The sequence below is a fragment of the Gasterosteus aculeatus genome, chromosome 2 (genome assembly GCF_964276395.1).
Source record: "Gasterosteus aculeatus chromosome 2, fGasAcu3.hap1.1, whole genome shotgun sequence".
Lineage (NCBI taxonomy): Eukaryota > Metazoa > Chordata > Actinopteri > Perciformes > Gasterosteidae > Gasterosteus > Gasterosteus aculeatus.
Genome location: NC_135689.1, coordinates 14969719 through 14993930, shown reverse-complemented (window position 1 = coordinate 14993930; position 24212 = coordinate 14969719). Strand labels below are relative to the sequence as shown.

Sequence of the window (24212 nt, the reverse complement as noted above, 5' to 3'; positions counted from 1 at the left end):
CCCCGGGAAGAAATCGTGTTCAATTCTAGCCGTGCCATTAGAAAAACTACGCCCAGACAACACTATAAATTGGTATTGAATGGGAGGACAGCGGTGGGTGAAAGTATTTGCATAATGTCATTTCTTTTTCTCCAACTATCAGGAAATGGATCTGCCCATTTAGCCATGCACAAATTAGGGTTAAATTGGGATGATTGCTGGATAGCGGGCATGTGCCTTTACGATTTGAAATGAATCACACTAAACATAACAATAAATATGGCTACTGGAAGACAGAAATATGAATAACCCATAAAATGTATACAGTTCATCCTTCCAGAGAAAACATTATTCACAGTAAAATGATACAATTGGAATTGGTCTTTCCTTTGCTTCAGTGAGTGTGTGCGCGTGCACGTGCGCGAGCGCGAAATACTCCTCGTTGATCATTCGGGTATGACGTCACTTTTACTAGCGCTAACCTGACGCGCCAGAGTTTACGTCACTGGTCTGGATTATATTGATTGTAGCCTGACGAGGATGATATCAGCAAATAGGACAATTTTAGTCGGTTATTAACACAGAACGCTGCAAAATGTCGGTTTATTTATAAAAATGATGTCATACACACGATAGAATACTGATACTAGCTGATACTTTGTCACGGTATCCTTTTGGAAAAGTTTCCAGGACTTTTCTTTTCCGCAATTTATCCAAAACTGTGGCATAATTTTATTTTAAAATGTCAGAATCACATTTTAAGTCGTCATCTGAAATCCGCAGGTTTGAAACCCGGCACGAGGTGGCAAACCTGCGGGGCTCTTTGTGAGGGTGATCATTCGTCCAGAGGATACGCTGATGGTGGTGCGCTCGTGTGAGATCCAGGATATCCCCTCCGTCCATTTCCAGTTGTGGACATGGCTGCCGCCGCGGGAGACGTGTAGCAACCTCGCGCACCGGAGTCAACCATCACGAGAGAGGGATGGAGAGGGAGAGAGAGAGGGATGGAGAGAGAGGGATGGAGAGGGAGAGAGAGAGGGATGGAGAGGGAGGGATAGAGGGAGAGGCGTGGTAGAGATGCGAGCAATAGGGGGAGGGGGAGAAAGAGGAGAGAGGAGGAGAGTTTGATCGTGTGTGTGTGTGTGTGTGTGTGTGTGTGTGTGTGTGTGTGTGTGTGTGTGTGTGTGGATGGATGGATAGACCACCACCGGGCTGTGCAAGGGAGAGTGTGCGCACACATACACGCACACGCACGCACGCACTCTGGGGAGAGGGTAATGCGTGAGCCAGCCAGCTAGTCAGTCAGTGAGAGTGCGTAAGCCATGTTGGATGTGAATGAACGGGAGGAGAGATGCTGCTGCTGCCGCCGCGCCGCTCCTAACGCTCAGACCTCCAGCGCCACGGACCACAGCGGGTAGATGCCAACTCTCCGGGCCGACGGCGAGACGGGGGAGCCTGGGGGAAGGTGTCGGGCGGTGCCGGCGGTCCCGGAACTGGTCACCTAGCCGGATCGAGGGAGTGAGAGAAGTAACGGGAAGCAGGGGAGACGCACTCGAGAGAAAGAGAGATAGAGAGGGGGGGGGGGGGGGGGTGAGAGAGAGAATAGGTGGTTGAAGAGGGAGAACGGAGGGAGACAGAAAGGGAGAGACTAAATGGCTGCACCGCTACCGGGCTTCACCCCGCTCCTGCTCTCTTCTCTGGCACTCCACCTGCTCCTGCTCGGCCCTTTGTTCGCCCTCGCCCCGGGGACCGGGAATACACCAGGGGCTTCCGGCCGATGGACCCCCGGTCTGCGTAACCGAGACGCCGGCAAAGTGAGCCAGCAGCAACGGCGGCAGCGCAGCGAGGAAGCGGGGGAGTCGCCGAGGGGCATCTGGGACACACGCCCAAGCAGGTGCACCGCGGAGCGGGCGCGGACCGTGGGGTGCCTGGGAGGGGGGGGCCCGGCGAGGTATCACCGGGATGGGGCGAGGGGGACACGGCAGGCGAGACTCGAAGGAGTCGGGACGTTTTGGAGGGAGGGGGACAGCAATTCAACGCCATCGTCGCCCCCTCCTCCCCTCGACCCGGGTATTAGGAGCAGCGTCGGCGCAGGAGAGGGAGCGGGCAGCGGGAGGATGAGGAGAAAGGGCGTTGTTTCTCCTCCCGCCCCACCGCCTTTCGCCCCCTCGCCGGTTCAGAACGGCGGCACGCGGGCAGCACAAAGGACCGGAGGGCGCGCGCACCGGCGGCCGGCGTCGGGGCCACACCTCACCAAACGTGGCGCCGCCTGCGCCTTTGTGCGCGCCCGTGGCCTGCGCAGGGCACCCGGAAGTGGAGGTGGAAGAGGGAAGCAGGCGTGGGAGAGGGCCGGTGAAGTGAGGAGGCTCTTTGCTACACGCTGCTCCCCGATACCCGGGTATCTCTACCGTCCGAGGGCCGGCAAACAGGCTCTCTTCCCGGCCAACGACCCCTCATTTGGCCCCTTACTAACCAGTTGCTCTCTCTCTGGATACAATTCACCACACAGTGAGTCTTCGAGCTACAAATTCAAATTTCCTCCCGTTTTTACCAAGAATTCAAACTACACGAAGGGATCAAATTTAGACCACGTTTTTTCATCTTATTCTTCTTGGAACAGCTTCATAGATACAATTCAGACCCGTCTAGTTTACATGAACAGCAGCGACACGAAGACGTGGGATGCTGACGGGGGCTCGGCCAGCGTGGACAGAGGAGCTGGTAATTGTTCTCATTTGGGAAGGCACAATGTTATTGATCTCCGCGGTAACATAGAGGTGGGTGATGATAGCTGTCTGAGCAGGGTGAGGGTGAAGGGGATGAAGGCTGGGGAAGATGATGAGGGGGGAAAGGAAGCGCGCAGATGTCGCACACCGGTAGCGATTAACCCCGGTACCTGGGCGCACTTACATTGCTGTAGACCCCCTGTCCCCGAGGAGAGAGAGGGGTATTACCATGTCAGAATTATGGGTAAGAGGGGGGATAGGGCTGGGAGGAGAGAGGAGAAGGATGGGGGAGGAGGATTAGGAGGAGGAGGGGTGAACCATGGCAACAGATACATTAATTTATCTAATTATCCGGGTAATGATTTGGCTTGTCCGATTGTGACGCTCCAATGTCGGGCCGATGATGAGCTTCCGCAGGGGAAATCAGCAACAGCAACCAGAGGGCAGGGCAGCCAAACCCAGGGAGAAAGCAGGGAGGTTTCTGGTGGTCGCTTTGGTTCTTTGGACAGAAAAGAAATGGGGGATGGATACATAGCAGGGTTTATGGTCCCGGAGGGAGTCACAGCTCCGAGGAACCCCCCCAGCCAATGTCCCCCCAGCAGCCACGCGGCGACGCCTGACCGACGTTTTACATCCAGCAAAAGCGCATCAATTGCATCAACACATCCTGGCCGTGTGCTCGATACGCCCCCTCAAACACTCTCAGGCGGTGGTAGAAAAAGTGGAAAGAGATCCCAACCAATGCGTCTGTCTGGTGAGAAAGTAAACACAACTTCAGAGACTGCCAGTGACTCAGGCTTCTTTTCCTCCCCTGCAAAGTTTCCGGCTAAATCTCCCGGTGTTTTGTCAGACACTCGCTCTGAAACAGCCTTCACTTCATCTCTGCTCCCTCAGCCCAACGACACCACAGCAAACCAACGCTCTTCCTTCCTGGAAATGACACTGCCCGCGTGCCAGGATGACCCCGTGCATTCACTTCCCTTCACTTCCCATCCGGAGGACGTGATCGTAGCACCGCGGACAGCGGCCGGGGACTCTCGCCGCGTGTTTTTGTATAAAAAATTCAACAGCAACTGTAATAACAACAACGAGGAGGAGGAGGAGGAGGAGGAAAGCAGGGACGTAAAAGGACACAGTCGTGACTCTGACACAGGAAACCCGTCTTGGCGCGGTCGGACACATCAGCAGGACTTGTGGGAGGCCACACTGCAAGAGATGGCCAAGGCAGGGTGTGCTGACAGCAGTTCCACTGACTGTTCAGCCGCCGAGCAGGGCGACCACGCACATATGCAATTAAAATCTGCTAAGAAACTGACGTTAGCGCCCAAAGGTGTTAGGCGGCAGATGGGGGCCGAGGCAGAAAGGGAGAGGGATGCAGAGAGGGAGGGAGAGGGCTTGGAGGGGTCTGCTGCGGTTGCTGCCGCTGTTGGGGGAGGAAAATTACAGGTGGGGGAGGGCAAGAGAGAGGCGCGGCTGACGGCAGGGAGAGAACCAGGGGGAGAAGAGCCAGAGGAGGAGGAGGAGGAGGAGGAGGAGGAGCGGGAGAGCGAAAGAGGAATAACAAAGGCAAGCCAGGCAGAGGGAGGAAAGGGTCAGGATAGGAGCAGCAGCACCATCGCACAGCCAGATAGCGAAAGAGGGACGAAAGGGAGCCGGGCAGATGAAAGCCGTGAGGTTGGGGAGGGGAATGAGAGGGGGGAAGGTGGGGAGCCGGAGAGGCACAGCTCAAGGGGAGAGAGGAGTCTGGAGCGGCTGATAACAGTGGCAGATGATGCAATCTCACAGGGAGAGAGGGGGAGGAAGATTTTGATGCCCTGGCCTCGCGCTCGACGTGCGGCCAACAGACACCCCCACTTTTCACAGTATAACTTCCAAGTACAAGTAGCTGAGAACCAGCCACCCGCAACCTCCGTCATCATCATGTCCGCCTTAGACCCGGACGCAGGAGATGCCGGCAGGGTGAGCTACACCATGGCCCCGTTGATGAACAGTCGATCATCTGACTACTTCCGCATCCACCCGGACACGGGTCTCATCTCCACCACACAGATCCTGGACAGAGAACACATGGATTTACATTACTTCCGCGTCACTGCAACGGATCACGGCTCCTCTCGTCTCTCCGGCACCACAATGGTGGCCATCACGATTGCAGACCGGAACGATCATTCTCCCATATTTGAGCAGACTGAGTACAGGGAGACAATCAGGGAGAACGTAGAGGAGGGGTATCCCATCCTACAGTTGAGAGCGACAGACTTAGATTCCCCATCTAACGCCAATATCCGGTACCGCTTTGTCGGTGACACGGCTGCCATGGCACGGGCGGCCTTTGAGATTGACCCGCGCTCCGGGCTCATCACGACCCGCGGAGCGGTAGACCGGGAAAACAACGAGCACTACACTCTACAGGTGGAGGCGAGTGACCAGGGGAAGGAGCCGGGGCCACGCTCCGCTACTGTTAAAGTTTTCATCACCGTGCTGGATGAGAACGACAACGTGCCGCAGTTCAGTGAAAAGCGCTACGTTGTAGCAGTGAAAGAGGACGTGCGGCCTCACACTGAGATCCTCCGCGTGAGCGCCACGGACCGGGACAAGGACAGCAACGCTGCTGTTCACTATAACATCATCAGTGGCAACAGCCGAGGACAGTTTTCCATCGACAGCGTCACCGGGGAGATCCACGTCGTGGCCCCGCTTGACTTTGAGTCCGAGCGGGAGTATACGCTCCGCGTTCGCGCGCAGGACAACGGCCGGCCTCCTCTCTCCAACAACACCGGTATTGTAAGCGTGCAGGTCACGGACGTCAATGACAACCCACCGATCTTTGTCTCCACACCGTTCCAGGCGTCTGTGCTCGAGAGCGCCCCGATTGGTAGTTCCATCCTCCACATTCAGGCCATTGATACAGATTCTAGTGATAATGCCCGTCTGGAGTACAGGTTAACTGGCACAGGCTCCGACACACCATTCATTATCAATTCTGCTACTGGCTGGGTCACTGTGAGCTCCATACTTGACCGTGAATCTGTGGAGCACTATTTCTTTGGCGTGGAGGCCAGAGATTACGGCATGCCGCCTCTTTCTGCTACAGCCAGTGTGACAATCACAGTGATGGACGTCAATGACAACCGCCCTGAGTTCCTCCAAAAGGAATACTATGCTCGCCTGAATGAGGATGCGTCCGTTGGTACCAGCGTAGTGACCGTCACGGCTGTGGACCGAGACGTCAACAGCGCCGTGACCTATCAGATAACGGGAGGAAACACCAGAAACCGCTTTGCCATCAGCACGGCAGGGGGCGCTGGACTTCTGTCGTTAGCTCTCCCACTGGACTACAAACAGGAGCGGCGCTACGTTCTCACCGTCACCGCCTCAGACCGCACTCTCCACGACACCTGTCAGGTGCACATCAACATTACGGACGCAAACACTCACCGGCCCGTTTTCCAGAGTGCCCACTACTCTATTAGCGTGAACGAGGACCGACCACCGGGAAGCACCGTCGTTGTGATCAGTGCCACGGACGATGACGTTGGTGAAAATGCTCGAATCACGTACTTCCTTGAGGACAATATACCACAGTTCCGCATTGACGCAGGCACAGGGGCTATAACCCTACAGGCAGAGCTCGACTACGAGGACCAGATGACCTACACGTTGGCCATAACGGCTAAAGACAACGGCATACCACAGAAAGCAGACACGACATATGTCGAGGTGAACGTGAATGATGTCAACGACAATGCACCTCAGTTCGTCAGCCCCAGATATCAGGGGACAGTGACCGAAGATGCCCCTCCCTTCACCAGTGTCCTCCAAATCTCAGCCACCGACCGCGACGCGCACGCTAACGGCCGTGTCCAGTACACCTTCCAAAATGGCGAGGATGGGGATGGAGACTTTACCATTGAACCCACGTCCGGCATCGTCCGGACTGTTCGCCGCTTGGACCGCGAGAGTGTGCCATTCTATGAGCTGACGGCCTACGCCGTGGATCGAGGCGTGCCCCCTCAGCGAACCCCCGTCCACATCCAGGTGACAGTCCTCGATGTCAACGACAACGCCCCAGTCTTCCCCGCGGATGACTTTGAAGTTCTAGTGAAGGAAAACAGCGCAGTAGGCTCTGTGGTAGCTCAGATCACAGCCACCGACCCGGATGAAGGCGCCAACGCTCAAATCATGTACCAAATCGTGGAGGGCAACATCCCTGAGATCTTCCAGATGGACATTTTTTCAGGGGAGCTCACCTCACTCATTGATCTCGACTATGAGGCCCACAATGAGTATGTCATCGTAGTCCAAGCCACCTCAGCACCTCTAGTCAGCCGGGCAACTGTCCGCATCCGCCTGGTGGACCAGAACGACAACAGGCCCACTCTGCAGGACTTCCAAATCATTTTCAACAACTTCGTATCCAATCGGTCCAACAGTTTCCCCAGCGGCGTAATCGGGAGAGTACCCGCCCACGACCCAGATGTGTCAGACAGGCTGTACTACACCATCGACCGAGGGAACGAGCTTCACCTGCTGCTCCTGAATCACACGAGCGGAGAGATCCGACTGAGCCGAAAACTGGATAACAACCGTCCGCTGGTGGCTCCCATGCTGATCACTGTCACGGGTAAGACTGCATGGAGGGAGAACTGAGGGGAAGGGTGTGTGTGTGTGTGTGTGTCTGTGTGTGTGTAGTCTGTTTTAGATTCATCTGAAGCCTTCTTCGCTGTTACAAAGCCTGTAAAGATAAGGACCCCGCTTCTACAGGGTTAAATGCGAGTGAGAAAGCAGAGTGACAAGACTGGGCGACATTGAACCCTGAGCATTGCTTTTACCTTTTGTATCGTTTTCTGGACACAGGAAATAACTGAAAAACACAGCTCTTTTTGTCTGCAATTTAATTGAACAGGTGAGAGGGGGGAGGCAGCGGGAAAAGCAGATTTGTCACCTGTGTCTCAGGCTGTGCCTGAAGGAGAATGATCTATGGAGAAATTGTGTGTTTGTAAGAGAAATATAGACGAGGGCAGAGCTGACAGAGCTAGAGAGGATGGGAGGTAAACATTACGCAGATGGATGCTGGTCGGCTTAACAGACTTTCCCTTTGAGGAAGAGGTGAGTGGCGTGCGAGGAAAGGATGACAAGAGAGAAAGTGTGTGCGATGCTGAGTGTGGATTTTGGGTGAGAAAATGCAGCAGCAGATACCGGGGAATGGAGAAAACGTGTTGGAGAAGAGATAAGTGTTTGAAGGCACTCCTGTTGCTGTGAGATAACTGGCTATGCGTATTAGTGGGCTTCTCATATCAGTCTGCGTGTCATCAGTTTATGAGATATGCAACTGCAAGCAAGCGGTGTAGGCATGTATGTTATTTCCAGTTTGGCGAGACATTTTTGCTGTTGGAAAAACTACTGTGATATTTGATTGACATGTGATCAGTCAAAGTTGCCATTGTAAAATAAAAATGTATTAGGGAATCAACGAGGCGGACAGGTTTGACTTTCAGAGGCAAATGCTGTCACTTGCTGGTAGATATTATAAATCCTTCTTTTTGATTTGATTTATTGCGTGATGAAATATGACAAGAACCTTCAAAGCAAACCTATTGTCTATTGATTTAAAGATAAACACAGTGTGATTCTCCAGGAAAACTTAACTTGTCGCCCCAGAGTTTGGACCATTCATTTTGTTGATCACTTCATGCCGTCAGTAGTTTTGTTTGCAGTACAAATATGTCTTTGCTGTATCTATTTAATTTTTATTCTTGAATACAATACTCTTATTTTGTTGAATTTTATTCAAATGAGTTTTTAGGCGTTTTTTCTGATCATTTTGTTCCATTTCCATGTCTGAGGATTAGGCGGTTCAGGCTTCTTCATTGATCAAAGCCTCACAAACAGAATAAGGAAAAGAAACAAGAGCACTGTTTTACGCTTCGACGGCGTGCTTGGTGCTGTCTTTGTATTCGGGCTCGGGGGGGGGGAGTGTGACCTGCTACCCTATTTACACAGCTTCCATACCAGCCTCCCTGATGACACGCAGGATATAACGTTGCATTTAATTTTGATGTCATTTGTGAACGACGGATCGAGTCAACAAATGGTGAAGTCTGTGACTGAATTAGTCACCTGCAAGAATATGAGCGAGTGAGTGAGAAAGTAACTGAGTAAAAAAAGCTAGTGAATAAGATTCGGGGAGATGAGTGACTGAATGGATCGAGTGAGTAAACAAGTGTGTTAAATGTTAATTAATAAGATTAACATAGAGTGGGTAAAGGAATGATCAATCTCATGTGTGCCATAAACGGTATTTATGCACATGCAAGCCTTTGTCTACACGCCTCTAATGTGCATTTGGTTCGATTCAACCAGACGTGTAGATTCATTCACAATTTTCTCGCTGTGAGAGCCTTTTCCTCTGTCTGTCTGTCTCTCTCTCCCCCATCGCTTCGGGATTTGACAGTTATGAGATTATAATGAAACAACAGTCAGCCAGAGTCATGCTCGGAGCAAAGCTGTCACTTTCATTGTGTGCTGTGTTTTATCTGTGACTACCCTTCCCTCTGCCTGCCGTCGCTTTCTTCCCCTTCCTCTATTCCCGCCGTCCTAAAATGTACGGGTGACTCCTTGGCCCGTGCGTTTTCCTCTCTTCTTTTCCATCATCCTTCTTTCCGTTTGTTTCCTCTTCCTTTTCTACGCACGCGTAGTTCATTTGCTTCTCCTCGTAGGCCGCTCTTCAGTCTTTAGCCGGTTGTAGTATTTCCCGTCTGTATCCGTCGATACTCTCCTCCAGCTCTTCTCCTTGCCTCACTGCTTCTGTTCAATCCTCACATAACTCTCATGGGCCGTGTCTCTTCCATGTCATATTCTTTTCTCCGCTGCTCTTTTGTGCTTTCTGCCCTCCGTATTTCCTCTCTGTCTCTGCTCCACTGTTGTTTGTCGGTTTCCGCCTGATTTTGACTCATGTGTGTGTTTGAACAGTGTTTTCTAGTTGCAGTTTTGTGTGTGTGCTTGTGAATTATTTGTGTTTGCATATAATAGTGCTGTGCAAATGTGTGTGTGTGTTTGTGTACTCTCAGGTGGCTCAAAGCACTGCACTTGAGAGTGTATTCATGCCTTTTCAATGAATAGTATCTATGCATGCCAGAGTGCCGGCGCTACACTGGGACTTCTCTGGCTTTCTTATTTCCACGGCCTTTTACACTTTGTTCTCTCTCTCTCTCTTCTTTCTTTCTCCCCCCTTTCCCTCCCCCTCTCCCGATTCTCGTTGCTCCTGACTTTTGATTCTCCGGATGGTTCCCCTGTCTGCGGTGCGCAGAGATTAAACGCTGCATCCATGCTTGTGGTTCAAGTACTAACAGACGCGTCAATATGCATTTTGCACCAATGGAACTGGCTTTGGGATCAGTTTGGTTGAGGCAAGTGAAAAAGGATTTCTAGTTTCAGCTTGGCTCCCCAGACCGCATCAGCTCAAGGTGCCCTTGAGCAAAGCAACTCCCAACTGCTCCCATGGCCAGCAGCACAGGCTATGGCTGTACTGGCAAACACCCAGTTGTGATTATGTGTAGCAGTTAAAATGAGAAGCGATGCTTTGCTGCTAAAAAAAACATGAGCCAAACTAAATGACCTGAAATTGGCCTTTAAAATTTAGAAGTGACAGCAGAAAGGGTGCTGGTGTAAATAATAAAATGAATGATGGTTGATTTACAGCTGCTTTAGTTTCAGGGTCCTGGTATCGTGCTCTGTTTCTTCACTTTGGCAGGTTGTCATCCTTGATGTCTCGCTGAGAAACTATTATTATATGAATGATTTGAGTATATCTATTCATCGACGGCCTGTCTTTCGGAGTCGTGTGTTTATTGTCTATGCCGGGGAAAGAGAAGAATACATTCAAAAATGCTGATCCAGCAAGAGAAAATAGAATGAAAACATTAATGTCATGGACCGCTTTTAATGGGTCGCCCCTCAGGAAGCCCCCACAGCCTTCACCACATAACTGTGTTTATTTCATTTTTTTGATCTCCATTCTGTTTCTACAGCTACTAATGCTTCCGACAATTAATATAACTTTGTAAAACCAACATTGACAATGTGTGTGTAGGTGAGAAAGAAATGAAATTCTTCTCTCTCTCTTTTTTTATGTCATTTTGTACTGAGTACAACCCCTAAGCCTAAGGGTATATATTTAAACAATCACCGCTTCTTGTTCTTCTCTCTGCGTCGTTTTGTGAGTCTGGTGCCTTGTGACTCCTCTCCATTTGAAGGGGGGGCGATTCCGTCCTCCTCCTCAGCGGAACGATCAAAATGCAACCCCTCGTTAACCTGCCGATCCCCCCTCTCAATCCCCAGGCCGAGAGCTCAGGGGCAAAGGCGCTTTGGTGTGGAATATGTTAGTCCAGTCTGCCTGACTTATTGATCTTTTATCTCCCTGATTTCGGTGCAATTTAGAACCTTTGTCCAAGCCCACGGCTCTGAATTATCAGAAGCGCACCTATTTTCCAGCATAACCCGACTCACTGCGTCCTCTGAGAGCGTTCCATTTTTCCACGCTACTTTGGTTGCCTCACCATACATATAGTCTTTAAACTTAAAGGGTACAAAGCAGCCCTAAAGCCACAGCATCATGAGGACACGCAGCACTTACTTAGCAGCCGCCATGTCCTAAGCTGCACACACTGGCCAAGCACAACGCAATGGAACTTTTACCCGGGCCATTAGGATCCATTAGACGTACGCTCTACATCTTTGGGCTGCCGGGGTCACAATGCATCTACCACCCGTCAGGAGCTAAACGCTTCAGATCAAGAGACAAGCAGAGAGCCAGATGGCCGGTTTCTTTATTGGGTAGTTTCAGTGTCCGGTAAGCATTGCACCGACGCCGGGATAAAAACCTGTGAGCTCCACAGGTGTTGGCCAGTATCTGTCCTGGCTTTCAGGTTTCAGAGTTAAACAGTTTGGTAATAGCTGACATTGATAACAAGGGGGTTGTATGAGACTCTAGTGTTTTATGTAGTGACACCAGACCAAGGGTCCGTTCAAAGCTTTCAGTGGAAGGACATAAATCAGATTTTCTGGATTTGAGCTCACTGAAGGCCAGAGATATTAGGAGGGGGATGGGCTGGATGTCTGTGTAACACGGTCACGTAGTAAAGGGCTCGACGACTCAAAGGAGAGTGGTCTGTGCACACAGCTTAAGTATATGGATTCTGTTATTTCATGCCGAGGGTTGAGGCAATTATAAATGTACTGCTACAGTTAAAAATGTATTTGCACTCGGGTCTCTTTTACAGCGCCAAGTGCCAAGTTACCTTGGATCCACACAGCTGGGCGCATCCCCAACTGGGAGCTGCCCTGTATTAATACAGTCTCTCCTCAAGGAGATGTGGTTTGGGCTGCAGGATGACTGCTGGGAAATAGTGATAACATGGGCAGTAATATGCACAGAGGAATTTCATGACGGGGGAAATTCGGACACGGTGGGCCCCCAAGAGTGAATATTTAAGAGCGTAACAAATGTGTGTCCCCTGCTGAGGTATTTGTAGCTGGACGTGGAAGCCAGTACTTCTGTGATCTGCTTCTCACACTTTTTTGTGCGTTTAAAATTTTTAAATCAAATTAATGAAACCATCATATAGATAATGAATAGGTTGAGTTTGAGTTATTGTTTTTATTATTATTATTGTATTTATTTTTTAATTGGAAAAACCGCAGTACATTAACCCTGTGTGACAGGGAATTGTTATTTTCAGCATTTGTCATTTATTTAATTTGGTGGGGAAATTCAAATAGTTGAACTCTTGGCAGCAGACGCTTTCATTACCTCTACCTAGGTATATTTTGCTGGAAGAGGAGCCCTTAATGAAAGTTTGTGATTAAAAAAAAGTGTTGAATAATTAAATGTTGCTTCGTACTGTGTCTTTAATTGTGAAGGCTGAAATGGATCCATTGCATCCTGTTTCCTGTTAGCAGTTTTGAAACAACTCCTGAGTACCTGGTAGAAGGTGACATACAGACGGGGTCGATGGCACGGAATGAAGAGAAATGCTGCTGCTGCAACGCACTCATGCAATTAGACATCGAAGAGGCAGATGCTGAGTGCCAAATGGATGCATAAGTGTTCATAAATAGCATTTTAGTGATTTGTTTGTGATGGTCAAAATGGGTTCAGTCCAAATCATCCACTGAGGAGGCCTGAGAGGCACAACACAGGACCATGAGGTGAGATCATGAACAGACTGGAACTTCCCTGCTACGTTTAGCGCCGTGCCGTCGATAAATCATTATTGCTTTGGCTTTACGACATTAACGTGATTACTGTAAACAAACTGGATCACAGAGAGAAAGGGGGAGGGAGGGGAGGGGGGATCTGTTCCAGTCGCTGTGCTGCTTTTTAGATGCGAGACGGCGGGACCGGATTGATGAGTCTGTTGTGAATAGTCGAATGAGCTTTAATGCACAGCAACGGCAAACAGAGCACAGTTAAGGTCAATCACGGTTTATTTGACATGTGACTCTTTCGGCTTTTGATAATCCCCATGCACTTTCTCTTTGTAACAAGAGTGGGAACTCTTTTGAACTGCTGCCTGTCTCTAGGTCAGCTCGGGATTGACCACATGAAGGGTCTGGTCTAATTCTCCTCAGATCTGTTTTGGACCGATCTTTGGTAACTTTCAGATCTCTTTTCTTGTCTGCTTTTGACTTGAGCCCAAACAGCCTCTGATGGTACATTACTGCCCCTTAGGAGCAATTCTGTAGCCATTTTTGATTTGGTTTCTTTTTGGGCAGCAATAGGGGCGACAAACCTAATGCAGCTGTGCTTTTGAGAGAAAATGCTCAAAGCAGCAGGCGCACCACAAAACAAACACATACACATGCAAGACGGAGAAAGAGTCACAACCAGCTGCAAACAGATGTCACGTCTGCCTGTCAAAGAGGTCAGAGTGTGGCTTTGCGTTATTAATCCGTACAATAGACATGCGGGTGTGTTTAAATGTGATACGAGTCTTTGCATTACAGAATGCTTTTTTGTGTTCAGTGTGTGTAAATGATCTAGTTTAATGCAAAGGATTAGTGCTTCTGTAAACCAGTGGTTAAACCATTGTGTTGCTCCGGCTGCTGTGTGTGTTTTATGTGTGTTTGTTGCTTTTTTTAAACTGTTGTCCTTTGCACTGAGTAAAATACGTGCCTCGGGGTGGAAAGGCTTTAACTACCAAATCAGCTGGGCCTGGGGTGTTTGTGTGTGTGTGTGTGTGTGTGTGTGTGTGTGCGCTTTGCAATGATGCACACAGCATGTTGTTAACGCTTCTGCAGCTATCATCGACTCACATATTTGTACTTCTTTTGTATAGTTTGGCTTTTCATGAGTTCCATGTGTTTTTTGCGTTTGTTCAGCCTATTTGTTTTCCTGACCTGCAAGCATCTTACGTTGCCAAAAACGTGACATACTCCTGACACACAGGATTTAGAATTGAACCCACTTGTGTATCCTGGACTTTTTTTGGAGTGTGATGAGAACAGAGGAGAAGCATGAAATGGCCAAACAAAGGGGGGTGAAAGCACAGTGTGAAATGGGATTTAAAGCCACGGACGGGGATGCATGGACTGGGTAATGGGCTGAAGGCACCATGACAGTCTTCAGAGTGTTGCAGAGTAGTAACATACAGCTTTTGTCCGGTCTGAATCCAGTTTTACTCTTTGGGGTTTTGCTAGTTAAAATACATGTCCCCTTTTATTGCTTTTAAAAAAACAAAACAAAATCCCAGTTCCTTGCAGCATCGTGCGCTTTAATCCAATGTCAAGGGTTTATGTGAATTCATGGACTGTTTGGGCATTTGAACCTCTTGACCTCAGAAGTGTTGACCTTTAGACTAAGCTAAGTAGAGCCACAATGGAAAAGTAAAAGGAAATACATGCCCAATGACCTTTTCGTCAAAATACTTTTTAAGTTGTCAATAATCCGTATTGTTAAAATATGAACTTTGTTTAATACAAAACGACCTTGTGGAAGTTAAATATTTTCCTCCCACAGTGACAGGGAAGGGAATTAGAACACAGGAGATTTAGATGCTCTAACTGAAAAGATTAAAAAGTAGGCTTATTTTACAGCAAGCTAATAATAATAATAATACAAAATCAAGTCATTTATTTGTTGAAAATCAGTAAATAAGAGGGTTCCAACCACTTCATTCATCCCAAATGTAATGGATGTACGGGCTGCTTCACCGCCTGCCCAGCTTGGGTCTACAGAACGTGCTCCAACATAATCGGGATACTATTTTACTATACTTCATCATTTTGGACCAACAGAAAAGAAATCAGCCCAGTTTCATTTAAATTCCAAAGCATTTGTGAGTTTTGGGACTTTTTTGAAGAAGATAATAAAGCGTTTTGGACCGCACAGCATCACGTAGCGCCTGAGCAGTTATCTCCAAGCCTTTGCTTGCTTTGCTGTGTACGTTCTTCCTGAGAGGAAAATGCCAGCGCTCGTCTCCTCCCGCCCCGTACTGCAGCTTTTAAAATGTTTCTGGGGCTGTTTTCAGCTCCAGCTGTGGGCTTATTGTACACTACTTTGCAGACTATTTTTGTCTGGATTTCCAGGAAGCGAGCTCGGGATGCTCTGACATTCAAGGAGCTTTGAGCCTGCTATTAGTCAGGCTACCTGGCGCAGGGAGATAGCACTGAACTCCTTCAACCCTTTGAAACGCTGGGGACCCACAAAGCATCTTAGAGCCGGGCCGCTGATCTGCGGCGCCCCCCCCCCCCACCACCAGTCTCCGGGTTGGGGTGATGTTCACACATCCACGGGACCTCGCCGATGATTCCAGATCAGCGTGTTTGTTCTTATGCACGCCAGCCTCGAGCTCCGCTCCGTCTTTTGAAGTGCGGACACGCCAAGGGGGAAATGCTGGCTCAAGGCCCACAGGAGCCGTGAAAGCTCCTCTCACAGTTTGTTATTTATGAAATGCTTTGTTTTCCCGTGGAGCTAAAGATGCTAAAATAACCTTCCATTTGTTGGCTTTTGGGTTTGGGGGGTTATTAATGATTTATTGTTTCCATGCACGCTAAAGCAGAGTGCCATGGATAAAGCACGATGAATTAGTTATGACCTCCTGGCTTATTGGGAAGTTGCCGACCAGATCACCTTTACTCACCGCCATCGACAAAGTAATTGCTCCACTTCTTCATATTCTACTGATGCCTCTTGATTCAGTTCTTGATATGTGGGCGTTTTCTCAAATGATGAGTCCATGTATTGTCTGATGAAAAGGACTTATGTCCTTTATAGGGATCTCTTTATTCAGTGTCACCATTGTACCTCAGCTTTACACTATTTCGAAAATATTTAGCATTTTCACGGCAATATCTGATTTAAATCTTTAATCTGATTCCCTAAAGGTTAAATATAAATGTGATATTTCCCCCTGTTTCAAAGCCCAATGACTTGAGTCGAAGTAAGCAGTCCCTGCATGCGGTTTCTAACACTCTGGCCTTGGTGTTTTCAGCAGAGGTGTAATCAGCACGAGCTTTTGCAAAATGACCTCACTGAATGAGATCATTGAAGGATGATCTCAGTGAAGGAGGGGGAGGACTCGCCGACCTGCAGACAGGAAGTGGACGGATGATCATATGTAGATGGATGGGTGCAAAGCACCGCGGTGATGCCGCAGTCTGCTGGACAGCGGATACGAAAGGGAAACCCAATGAAGCTAATTCACATGTGCGTGTGTGCGCTTGGTTTACTGGAATCATCGAGCGGTTGCTTCTGGCGAGAATACCCCTCAAAGCTGATCAAATTACATCAAAGGTATAAACTCTCAGGCACTGATACTAATATTACTTCTCCTTCCAGGCCTTTGAATATTTTCCTGGATTTGTTATATAATCCTGTTTACATCACTGCTGTCCACTGCGGGTCACCGGAGGGGATTCCTGAGAGTCTATGACGCAAAATACTCATCGAGCATCGCAGAGGAAATGTAGTTCCTCGTATGCAACAAGCGAATTAACAGGCTTGGTGCAGGACGATGGGCTGGATTTTGTTAACTCCTCTTTTAGTGTTGGTGTGAGGCCTCTAGATGAGATGTTTAAAGTCAGGGGCCGGCAAACGCTTTGTGTCAACGGTAGCAGAAAACCAGTGAATCTGCTCATTAATGGGTGTGTACGTGAGTGTGTGTGTGTGTGTGTGTGTGTGTGAAAGAGACACACCGGGTGCTACTACAGAGGATTACGGGTTCTTTACATAGATCCCCGTCTCATTTCAATGACAATGGGAGATCAGCGTCAATTACTTCTGCGTCGTGATCCGGCGAGCTGATAATACAGCTGGCTTTTAGCCCCAGAGGAAGAGGCGACGTTTCATTACTACACCGAGACCGTCTATACATCCACCACTTGGATCCAACTCGTCCTGCAAATGCTTCTATTAAAATATCGCTTGCTGATTATCTGTGGGAGTTTTTCCACTGTCCCTGCATGATGCCACTGCTCACTATGTCCATCCATTTATTATGAAGGGCTCTGGATTTCAGTGTGAGTGTGAGTGCACGAGTGTGTGTTAGAGGTCAGAAGGGAGTGAGCCTCATAATCCGGTAATCAAACCAGCTGCCACCCGACCAAACCCCCAACCCCCATCCATCCCTCCAGCGCTCTCTGTCTTCTGTCGCTCCATCTCGCTCCATCGCTTTCTCCATTTCTCTGTTTTTCTCGATGATTTCTCTTGTTTTCATTGTGGACTTTTTATTGTGACCTCCCTTCTCTGAAATGACTTCAATTTTTATCTTTTTACCGTCATGTCCATTTAACTATTGCAAATTAAAATTTAATTCACTTTGTTCTCCTTTTATATTGATAACAACAACAGTGTGTAATCAAATCTTACAAATGTTTCACAGTATTGCCAAAGGGAAAAACGTGTACTTCAATAACAAATCCATCATTTGCCGCAATTGTAATTTGTTATTGATTGAGTCACCATAAGTGCCCTGGCTCTTTTTGTCATGAATCCCTTGTTCCGTTTCTCATTTTTCATCTCTCTTCTCTTTGCCTTTACCAGTTTTTAATAAACCTCCTTCACCCTCCGTCGCCTCCATGTGTGCACATCCTCCCTCTCTCGCTCACTCCATTGCCGCCGTGCTCTTTCCTTTCGTTTTCCACCTTTCTTTCTCTCCTTGGTTGTGTCCTTTCACCTCTTGCCGTGTCCTTTTTGCAACGAGACCCCTCCTTGCTTTGCATCCTGACTCCTTCATTCACTCCGTCTTACCGCTCTGCCCGTTTCGCCTCCACAGCGCCGGAGAACATTGCTTGCATTTGTATTCTTTTACAGCTTATTAGCCGGCTTGTCGCAGCAAATGGCTTTGCGACGTAGATCCCAGCGGTGGATTGTAGATGAAACGTGGCACTTGTCCTAACAGGTGTTGTTGTGAGTGTGACCTGCTGTGATTCGTAAGTGCTCATTTCTTGGTAGTGACGGGTTTCTGGGTTGAATTTCTAACCAAAGCTGGACGTGAGGAGCTGAGGGACGATAGCGCTCCGTGATACTTGAGGCTTCAGACTCACTTCTTGGCTCTCATGAAAGTGTAGAATTCCGAGGATCTCATAACATAGGATCAGAGAACGGAGAACGACTGTGAGGTGGATTTCAGACGTTGGCCATGACGTCATAGACCATACGTGGGCTATCGTGACTGTCCACTGGATGCATGGAGTAAGTGGGAAAAATCCTCTGATGAACAATTGTTTTCGTCATGTCCTGTGAACTGATCGGCCTTTAGCCGTGAGAAACAACACAACACAGAGTAAAGTAGTTGAATAAAAAAGAAGAAGAAATTAACTGGAAATGTAATTTTATAGCGCCTACATTCTAACATAAGAAGAACCAAGTCCGGCCAGACCAGACTTCCTATCACATTATTATAACATATATATATATATATATATATATATAAACATACTGGCAGTTTCAATCACTTTTAAACTTTCTCCTTCTTCACTCAATTACCTAAATAACACATTGAATCATGATAGATTACCTGTGACGGCTACGCCAGGTTGATTGAAAGCAGATGTGTGTGTGTGTGTGTGTGTGTGTGTGTGTGTGTGCGCGCATTTAGGTCTGTTGCTGTTCTCTGCATCCAGTATGAGGAAAGGACACTAAAGATCATCTTTGTGAATCGTTGTGACGTATAAAAACGATTTTACACCATCAATATTAATCATTGTATATTAATTTATATATTTATTAACGGATCCATGTAAATGACGTGAAACTGCTGGTGAAATTACTTTATTTTCTTCCTTTGGGTCAAAAGATCTTCATTAAACTTGTGAAACACCACCGTAAGAGCTTTTTGCCTGTTGGCATACGGAAGCATTGAACGATTACAATTTACATTACATACGATTACAATTTCTACATAAAACAAAACTTCCTTTGACCATTTCAAAATAAAAGTCCTATAACCACGTGGGTATCTATCATTTTAAAATAGTTTGCAGATTAACATTGGGTGGCTCTTTCTTTACAGAGTCTGTTGTGCATAACATAGAGGGGGCGGAGTTTGATTTTAAAAGCCTCCAGGTAAACCATGTCGGCGTGGTCCCTCTCTGTCAGTGCAAGCTGGGAAACGAGTCACTCTCCAACATCAAATATAAAGCAAAGTCCTTTCGTGAGGTGACGATCACAGTCTGCGTGCCAGATTGACATCAGGTCAAGATCACACAACAGTTTGTTCTTCCACAACAGGCCGGACTCACAATTGTGTAGCAAATGCACACAAACTACAGAGTCCGCTTATTATTCATATATTCTGCAGTGCAGAGCGTCTCTGGGGCACGTAGCCTGTTAGCATAGTGTTTAATGATCGCAACTCTGCTCTTTATCCATCGTGAGCCACTTTCACTGTAAAATGTCAAGTTCACGGAGCAGTTTTGAAAGTGATCTTTAACCTATTTTCCTCTTGCACTTGCATGTGTGTAAGCGAATGTGTCTTGCACGATGCACAAAGTAGTGAGACGGAGTCGTGAACAGCAGCCTGAGCTGCATATCTCCGGACGTTGTTGTGACCTCCCCACCTTTTTCTCTCCCCCTCTTTGCTCCTTGTTGTTTATCGCTGTCTCTTAACCTCTGTCTCTCAAATCATTGCTGTTGATCCCTTTTGCCGTGGACCTGTCCCCCTTCATCTAACTCCTCCACCTGTTCACACCCATTCATCACTCTGCATCTTCCAACCGGCCCCCCTCCTTCTCCATCTTTCTTTATCTCCTGCTCCTGCACCATCCAACTCCATTCACCTCACGAATGAGCCGATTCATCCCACTGACCCTCTTCTTATCTTTTCAGATGGCGTCCACAGCATTTCGGCGCAGTGCATTCTCCGCGTCCTCATCATCACCGAGGACATGCTGGGCAGCAGCGTCACCGTCCGTCTCCAGAATATGTCCCAGGAGCACTTCCTGTCACCGCTGCTGGGTAACTTCCTGGAGGGCGTGTCGGCCGTGCTCTCCGTGCCTGTCGAGGACGTTTTCATCTTCAACATCCAGCCGGACCTGGACGCGGCGCCGGGAGGCATCCTGAACGTCAGCTTCTCCGCTGCGTTGCCCGGCGGACTCTTCTTCCCGTCTGAGACGCTGGAGGAACAGCTGTACCTGAACAGGCCGAGGCTGACCTCACTTACACAGATGGAGGTCAATTCCCGTTCACAAATTGCTGTGATTGCTTTGTGTTTGTGTGTGTGTGTGTGTAGTACTGCATGCAGGGACATCAGCAAAAATACCTTTTCGAATCAACGTGCTATGATTAGAAAGCCATTCGCACGCACACGCTTTAGATCAGGGCGACGTGTAGTGAAACAGGCAAAGCAAAAGTTTTGCACAACGTGTGAACACGGATGCATCTCATGGTCACTAGAGCGTGTTTGTTTGTGAAGTGATGATCATGGAAGGCAGAAGCATGCATGAGACAATGAGATGTTTCGGAAGAAGGAAGAAGTGTAACAAAGGGAAAAGAGAGCAGTGTCATTAGATGTTTACGGTGTATGACTATGGTGTATGACAGACTCACCAACTAAATGAAGACTGCATCTCGCTGTCTACAAAGACACAATCTTCTGAGCACATCGGTGCTTTTTAAGGCAAACTGTTTGTGAAAGCATCTAAGCTCATGATGACGGACCTGAGAACATGTGGCATGACAAGAAAGGGCAGAGAATGACTGTACGGGAAGCAAACTCGCCTTGACAAGCGCTTAAAAAATAAAAAAAATCTGAATCTGGATGCATTGAGTTAGATGACTGAAGGACATCTAAAGCAATAAATTGTTGCTTTTGCACGTTTTCAGAGCTACGGCATCCTTCACAGTGACCTCTGACACGTTTTCCCTCTCCAGGTTCTCCCGTTCGACGACAACGTGTGTCTGCGTGAGCCGTGCCAGAACTACATGAAGTGCATCTCAGTGCTGCGCTTCAACAGCTCCGCCCCCTTCATCTCGTCCCAATCCATCCTGTTCCGGCCCATCCACCCCATCGCCGGCCTGCGCTGCCGCTGCCCCGTCGGCTTCACGGGCGACTACTGCGAGACGGAGATCAACCTGTGTTACTCCAACCCCTGCCTGAACGGAGGGGTGTGCGCCCGCAGAGAGGGAGGCTACACCTGCATCTGCCGCGAGGACTACACCGGTGAGTGTGTGTGCACGTGGCAAAGGTTACGGACGAGTGTTTTGTGGTTATTGCAGACATTTGTTTAGAGGAGGGGGGGTGATGATATAGACATGTTGGTTATGAAATGTATTGCTAGTTAGTTTGTTTAAAGCATCTTCTATGAAAGACTCACTCAGTATTTTCCTTCACATTAAGATTGAAGACTTTTCAACTCCAGACTGGTGAAGTAAAACTGACAGTGTGTTACTTTCTTCATCTCCCATGTTGGCTTTCTTTTTTGATCTACTCTGTTTTAACTCAACAGCAACATGAAAACACACAAACCCTTGGGAGAGTCTCCCCCCCCCCCCCCCCCCCCCCCCCCCGTCTCTCTACCTGTAACACACACACACACACACACACACACACACACACACACACACACATTCTTTTCTTCCTAAACTCTAGACTAATTTCCTCCCTCTCTGGCCCTTAGTAGGTTATTGCAGAGGATGGATGATGTGAGTGTCAGTGTGTCTGTCAGGGGGGATGTTTCCCGTTTTAATCAAAGGAGAGCTGGCGGAGCGGAGCCGCTTTTCCTTCATGCGCGACACCGAGTATTTTTCCGCGAGACAGAGGAATGCAGAGCGAGAAGGGGAAGAAACGAAGGACAACTGGAGGTAGACAGACAGAGCGAGTGGGAGGGCGAGAGAAAGATGGAGAATAGAGTGAGAGAGAGATGGAGGGAGGCTGGGAAGTTTGAGAAAAGGGAGAGATATCAAGGTGATCGAGGAAATATCTTTGATTTTGGGCGATACCGGTGAAAAGTTGATAATGAGGAGGGAAACTTACTTGCTGGCTTGGTTGACTGCTTTGGCACAGCGGGGGTCCACCGCACATGCCATCCACCTTACAGAAAAGGAGTGTCACTCTTTTGTGTCACTTTTTAAAAAAGGTGGGTGTTCCGTTACTCCTGTAATTTCCCTCTTCAAAGCCAGAAAAACACCCGCAGTTGTGTTCATTAAAACAAAATTATAACTGCATGCCAAATTAATCAGAGCACAGAAAGCAAAATTGCCTCCAAAGTAACCATAGACTGCCGAGGCGCACAAGCAATATAGCATTTTCATGGCGATTATACCACAGTGCTCACCGCATAAAACACATCAGGGCCGAACTACATCACTTCCAGCAAACTGCACAGAGAAGCACGAGGTGGAAACGGCATAATGGCTCAGCCCAAACACAACATCTATCAGCACACTAGGAACCAGGATGGTTTGTAACCGGCTCAACGCGATCAGGGTTGCTCTGCTCTGTGGGGGTTGATCCTCTTCACAAAAGTGGACGATATTTATGATAAATATTAGTATATTACCTACATTATGAACATATTCACGTACCTTCAAATAGATGGCATTGTCATCAAAGGCTTTATTGGAGCCATCGTGCACAGTGTGACATGCAATGAACATGCGCGGCTGCTGTTCGCACGAGACGTGTAAGGGCCCGAGGACGGAGACATAGAAGACAGACCGGACAAAACATAAAGAGGAGCAGAGATTAAACAGGAAGGAAGTTAAAGATGGGACGGGAGAAAGAGAGACACGGCAAACAGCAGAGCATGAGAGATGAAGGGGAGGACGGAGGAGAGGCGAGTTCGACAGCAATGCGAGAGAGACGGATGACTTCACAAGGAATAACATGGAAGGAGGGCTTCAGGGGGGAGAAGGGGGGGGAGGCATCTGGGAGCAACGGGAGAGGGATGTAGGATGAGAGATGAGGGATGGAGTGAGGGAAATCAAATGGGTTTCTGGGTAGTCAGTGGTACCTGCGTAGGCGTCGGGTGTTGCTGTGTCTTGTGAACGCCCAGAGCCAGTGGGAGGAGGAGGAGGGGGAGGAGGAGGAGGAGGAAGAGGAGGAGGTAGAGGAGGAGGAAGAGGAAGAGGGGGAGGAGGAGGACCAATAAACAGGGACAAATTCATTCTGCAGCACACAGGAAATCTCCAGACATCTCCCAACCAAGTTTTCTCTCTTATCACATCCCTTTTTTTTCTTTTTTCCATCCACCTGCCTTTATTCACCCTCTCATCCTTTCTTTGTGGCTTTGAATTGCTTTTGCCTGAGACTCCGTGGATTTCTCTCACAGGCGGAAGCCGAGCCTGGAAACGTTCCCTTTCAAATGAGCGAAGCATATTTCTGGCGCTAGAACTTTTGCTTTTTAATAGATATCCATGAGGTGTGATTTGTGTAAGAATTTCTTTGGTGTTTCTTCACTGAGACATTTATGCTATTAAGTGTTTCATCAGTCGAAGTCATAAAATGAAGTATTTGCTAGTGAGCTGGTGGGATATTGTTCCCCCAAGAGCATAATAGAAAAAATACATTTTGTTAAAATTATCTGTATGGAAGTTTCCAGTAGAATAAAAATAAATAAAGATGTAAATGACTTCATACGAAGCAGAGAATGAAAACCCAAGAATGATAAAAGCAAACTGAGTTTATACAAAACATTACCAGATTAGAACTAAATCCAAAGTATACATGTGAAAAACAAATGTATTAAAGAGAGATTTTAAAGCTGATACTGACCCTCGTAGGTTTAAGTAAGTGGACTCAAACGACAGCAGCAGTTGAAAACCTCTTCTGGAAAATACTGGACTATTTAAGGAGCCTCTTCAATTCTTCCATCGGAGAAAGACAAAAGATGATAAAAAAAGGTTTCACAGTGTAACTGCAGGTCGACCCGTCTCCTCACCACACATTTAACCCTGGCAATAGAAAGGTTTGACACTGAACGAGACTTTCCACCCACGAGGTGTAAACCCTGCTGTGCAGAAAGGTTAACCAGCTTTATGTAGAACCGTGTGAAGCACTTCATCAG

The 24212-nt window shown here is 48.1% G+C and overlaps 1 protein-coding gene across 3 annotated transcripts in view; it reads left to right on the top strand.

The window, feature by feature from the left end:
* Nucleotides 1-559: 559 nt before the first annotated feature.
* The window catches only part of celsr3 (cadherin, EGF LAG seven-pass G-type receptor 3), a 74052-nt gene continuing 50399 nt past the window's right edge, over nt 560-24212 (top strand). For all 3 annotated transcript variants that reach the window (XM_040192708.2, XM_078093256.1, XM_078093265.1), the window contains exons 1-3: nt 560-7329; nt 20035-20378; nt 21079-21367. In XM_040192708.2, the coding sequence (XP_040048642.2) occupies nt 1632-7329; nt 20035-20378; nt 21079-21367 (6331 nt within the window). In that variant the 5' untranslated portion in view covers nt 560-1631. The remainder of the gene's footprint in view (nt 7330-20034; nt 20379-21078; nt 21368-24212) is intronic.